Below are 5,033 nucleotides of genomic sequence, written 5' to 3' on the forward strand. Positions count from 1 at the left end.
CATAAAAGTCCCAGAAGGGGGAAAAAAAAAGGAGTGGATAGAAGTGAAGAAATGAATGAATATCAAAAAATAGAAAATTTCTGTAGACTTAAAAATTTTTTAAGGCCTGAATCTGCAGATCTAAAGAACTCACTACATTTTAGTTTGGATTAATGACTAAAGACTTAAAATAGGCATATGCATATACAGATATAATTCCTACAGACTTAAGGATGAAGAGAAAACTCAAGCTTTTAGGCACAAAGGGCAAGTTAACTAAAAAGAAAAATAAGATTAGACTTCTCATTTGTATGTTGGAAGCTAGAAAATGGTTAGATAGCAGCTACAGATTAAGTTAAGGGGTGGCAATCCATCAGCGTCTTGGTGAAGTAAATATTTGAGGATTTGCAAAAATTCAGTCTGTATCACTCAGGTCTCCCCCATGTGAAAAAACAAAGAAGGAACTCTAAACAAATGGTAAATAAACTAAAAACAGAAAAATTATGGAAAATGAAACAGGAAACCGAGGTGTAAAATAAATAATAAAACTAAAGTCATATATTAAAAAATGCAATAAAATATCAGTCGTTGTGCTAAAGGTGAATGGACTGAATTTTCTTATATAAAGGCAGAGACAGGGTCAAGCAGCAAAATCCAACCATATGCTGTTTACAAGAACACCTGTCAGGTTGGTCAGAAAGCTACCAGGCAAACAAAAGAGAAGAAATTTCAATATTGCAGAAAACAAATTGAAAGTTAATTTAAGAATCAAAGAAAGATGGACTTTACATGTTGAATAAAGACAATTTATGAAGAAGTATCATAGTATCAAACCTGCTAAATACATACAGCAAATATGTATACATTTGAGAACTTTATTAAAAAATGCAGTTCTATGGGAAAATTCAATACATTTGTGTCAGAATTAGATCTAGAAGACAAAAAAAGTAAGGCCATCCAGAAATCGAATATTTAAAAGTCTTGTTTAAATATAATTAAGTATAATTAAAAATCTTTATTTAAAAGGTACATGGAAACTTACATCCTGAGAATAGAGAACACATTTTTGTGTCCGTAGAAAATTAACAAAAACTAATCTTGAAATGGTCATTACCAAGGCTTTTAGAATGGAGTTTCTGATTTGTGGATGTGACCACAAAACATTTTGCCCACTAGCTTTTTTTCTGCTATGTTACTAGCATTCAGCCTATTGGGAACATTTTATTTAAAAAAATTTTTTTTAATTAAAATAAATTAAAATTTTGTTTTAAACCCAGCTAATCGTGAGTTTGCCATACTCATTCTCAGCTGATGAATGTGGTTTTAACTGTCCTTATTAACTTTGCACCCTATTAGTTTAGTTTTATGAAGAGAAATCTTTACGTTTTTTCCAAGGTACTTTTTTGCTAGTAACTGTTAATTAAAAAGACTTGCATTTTCAATTTTATTATGTAGCATTTTGAGAAAAAATTTAACTTTTTTGCAAAAGTCATAGAGACAAAACAGAAGGTTCTTCAGTAATAATGCAAAAAGGGGCAAGCGATCCTCACAAGGGTTACTTTCCATGTGAGAGCTAAATAAAAAGGGAAAAACAAAAAATTGCACTAAAATGTATGATATTGTAAAACTTAAGTGTTTATGTAAAATTAAATATGGTCAGGTATATGTAAATTAAAATGGAAAATGTCTAATTCATTTTTATTAGGTACAGTTTAGGACTTTGTGCTTCTAAATTTTTACTTTAACTTTTTATTTTTCATGGACTAAATATGTTCTATTTCATGTTTCTACAAGCATGTTAGGGATGGTTTTATTGGGTTGTCGGAAAAGTCATGACGCATTTTTGCAACAAATAACAGAAAAAATACGTCATGACTTTTCCAACAACCCAATAGAACCCAAACCTGTAATATTCATAGCTTTAAGATGTACATATTTATGAATATAATATTCAGCATATTACCTGAATGGTTGTCACATAATCAATGAACATAGTAAGTAGGAGCCCAAACCAAGAGAGTTTACCTTGTTTTTCTCTCACCTCTATATTGTTGGTTATTCTTTTGAGTTAGTTTTTATATGAGTCTTATAACCTAGGGCTCTGATTTCTGACGGTGATTGAGGTTGTTGGGTCCATCTGGCTAATTGGCATGCCTGAGCCCTTAGTATCAGTGGCGTAGAGGGTACAGTTGTTTAATGCCAATGAACACTGGCTCCTACTTTGTCAATAAGGTTTAAAGCTCTCCATGAAGATTCCAGCTGGAGAAATGATACTTTAAACAAGGTTATGGACAACTCTAGAATCTCCCAAGTCTTGCAGCTAGTCAATTGGAAAAGATCTTTAGCATGGATAACCCTGAGAAAAAGGAAGCTGTCCTACAAGAACACACATTTGCCCATTTGATCTGGGGTGCTGTCATCTGAGAGACAATTCTAATTACTGAAGCTGCTGGACCTATTAGGGTCTAAGCCAATTTTGAGGTCCCTGTCTTCAGGGGCCAAGGCCATAAATTCACACAAGAGTAGCTCTAGTCATGTGGCATTTGTATGAAATTGCACTATCCATGTATCAACACAGAGTCATCATGACCTTGATGCTTGATTTGGCTCAAATGTTCCTCAAATATATCAAGTAGGCTCTTGTCTGAGGGCCTTTGCACTTGCTATTTCCTTCTGGAATGCTCTATCTCCCAGATATCTCATGGCTCATGCTCTTGCTTTCTGCAAGTGTCACCTTAACAGAGTGTCGTCCCTTTCCACCCACAGAGAAGTGGCGGCCACCTCCTAGCCCCCAGCCCCTGCACGAGGGCTGTTTTTCTTCATAGCAATGATCACTATCTGTGGGGGCCCAGCTGTCAGGGCCTCCCAGGGTCAGGAAATGTTTACAGACTTTGGAGACCGGCAGCCCTGACTCCCCCAAGCCCAGGTGGGACTGCAAGAAAACAACTTGTTTATGTGAGTTGTTCCTAGGGCGCATGTGTGCTAGCTCCACGACACTATTGTTATTGTGTTAGAAAAACCCCAGTTCTGCTTAAGTGGGTTGGGTTCTGGGTTCTGCAAATGTTGTCTTCTGAGTGCAGCTACTACTGCTGCTGCTGCTGCCTCTGCTGAATAAATTGTTGAATTCATGTTAAAGACTCTGCAAGGCTTTTTTTCCGTTTGGGTACCTCACCGCCGAAACTGTCCCTGCTTCAAACACTCAAACCCAACACCACCTGATATACTACCTCATTAACCGTGTTTCTTCAATACAATGCAAGCTCCATGGGAGGTGCGGGTGGGAGGGCGCCAAACTTTGGATGTTTGTTCGCTGCTAGAGAAGGCTCAGAAAACTGCCCGGCACGAAGTAGGTGCGCAGTAATTATATGGATCATTCGGAGTCAGCCAGTGTGGGAAAGGCCAACCGAAGCTAGGGTCCAACGCCCAGGCCCTCTCTCTCCGCCCCCCATCCGTTTCCCACGTGTTATTAGTTACCGGGAAAGGAAGGAGGCTGCGCACCCCCAGGGGTGCTGCATGCAGAAGATCCGATATAGAACAATGTATCTTTTCCCAGGAACACTGCATGGTAGAGCGAATACGAGGCTCAGGCCAGGCTGGAGAGCGTGGGAGCAACCCCTTTCTGGCCAGCCAATGGGAAGAGAGCTTTGCTGGGCGGGGTGGAGTGTCCGCCGCATTCAAGACCCGCGGAGGGCTCTCGACGCGTTTGTTCCGCTCGCGGCGGAGGACGGAGAAAAAGCAAAAGAGCGAGTTCCCCTTTAGNTGACTGCTTCATGGAAATAGCCTTTAAGACCAAGATTTAATTAGATTACTCTATTTGGGGCATTATTATAAGAAATAAAATACTGCTTCTAGAGGTTTTTTTGTTCTAGAATAGTGTCATAGATTATGTAAAAAAATGCCTGCATTAACTCTCCATTTTAATCTATATCTTTGGGTGTTTTCCTTCCACAGACTTCAGTCTTGGCTATACAATTTGCTTTGGTCACTGGGACAATAGCAAAAGTGATACAAGCAGAGACTTGAAAAGTGTTTGTGCATTGGGACTTTCCCTCTCTTTTGCTGGTTTTAAAATTCTGTGACCCCCACAGAATTTTAATGAACCTGGGCTAGCCTGCTTGAAGAGGGACATATAGTTAACCCATTCCCATTATCCCCACTGATATTGACCAACTGCCAGACCTATGAGTTAGGCTGTCCAGCCTAATCGTATACCTTCCAGCCCCAACCAAGTGACTCCATGATAGAAGATCCATGTAACCAATTAGAATCATAAAAAATAATAGTTTGTTTTGTATCACTAAATATGAGGTTATACAGCAAAAGATAACTTGTACAAATAGTATGAAGAGAGAACAAATTTAGGACCACACAAAACTGATTATGTGTGGAGATCTGTGCTTTAAATGTAATCCAGAAAATAGGAGTAATAATCGCAAATACCTATTAATTACATAGTCTTGGAAGATGTCTTGCTTTGTTTATCTTCTACTTGTCATCTGACTTAAGACCCATTTTTGACACTGTTTCTTCCACCTCAATATACCTAGATAAAGAACCAAAATACTCAACAAAATCGGTCCCAGAAGAAATTGTTCCCTAAGAACTGGGATAACTTTACCTACTGACATGACATTTGTGTAGTTCTCCCACATGACCTCTCTGTAGAGCTTTTTTTGAGAAAAATCCAGGAATTTCCACTCCTCCCAAGTAAAAATAACAGTCACATCTTCAAATGTTACTGCCATCTGGTCAAAGATCAGCCTTTCCGGGAAGAAGAAATCTAAGTGAGAAGATGGACAAAGAAAAAGACATTCATCAGGTAACATAAATGGCAAATCAAATAGAAAAGGAAAAAACTTCAATAATGAAAAACAAGAAAGGCAAGAGGAGAGATATTAATAGTCAAATGAATAAATAAAATATTCAGTCATTGAACCCCATCGCTAGTATAAGAAACATTTATATATAATAGCATTTGTCTGCTAGCCACTGGGCAAACTACTTCACATATATTTCAATAATCCTCACAGCAATCCCATCTTGTAGATACTACT

General features: G+C 38.0%; 1 protein-coding gene across 1 annotated transcript in view; it reads right to left on the minus strand.

The window, feature by feature from the left end:
- The window catches only part of ZNF214 (zinc finger protein 214), a 24,962-nt gene extending 20,207 nt beyond the window's left edge, over positions 1–4,755 (minus strand). Inside the window, exon 1 of the mRNA XM_019632224.1 lies at positions 4,593–4,755. Coding sequence (XP_019487769.1) covers positions 4,593–4,724 — 132 coding nt within the window. The 5' untranslated portion in view covers positions 4,725–4,755. The remainder of the gene's footprint in view (positions 1–4,592) is intronic.
- Between the last annotated feature and the right edge of the window lie 278 nt (positions 4,756–5,033).

The sequence above is a fragment of the Hipposideros armiger genome, unplaced genomic scaffold (genome assembly GCF_001890085.2).
Source record: "Hipposideros armiger isolate ML-2016 unplaced genomic scaffold, ASM189008v1 scaffold_1099, whole genome shotgun sequence".
Taxonomy (NCBI): domain Eukaryota; kingdom Metazoa; phylum Chordata; class Mammalia; order Chiroptera; family Hipposideridae; genus Hipposideros; species Hipposideros armiger.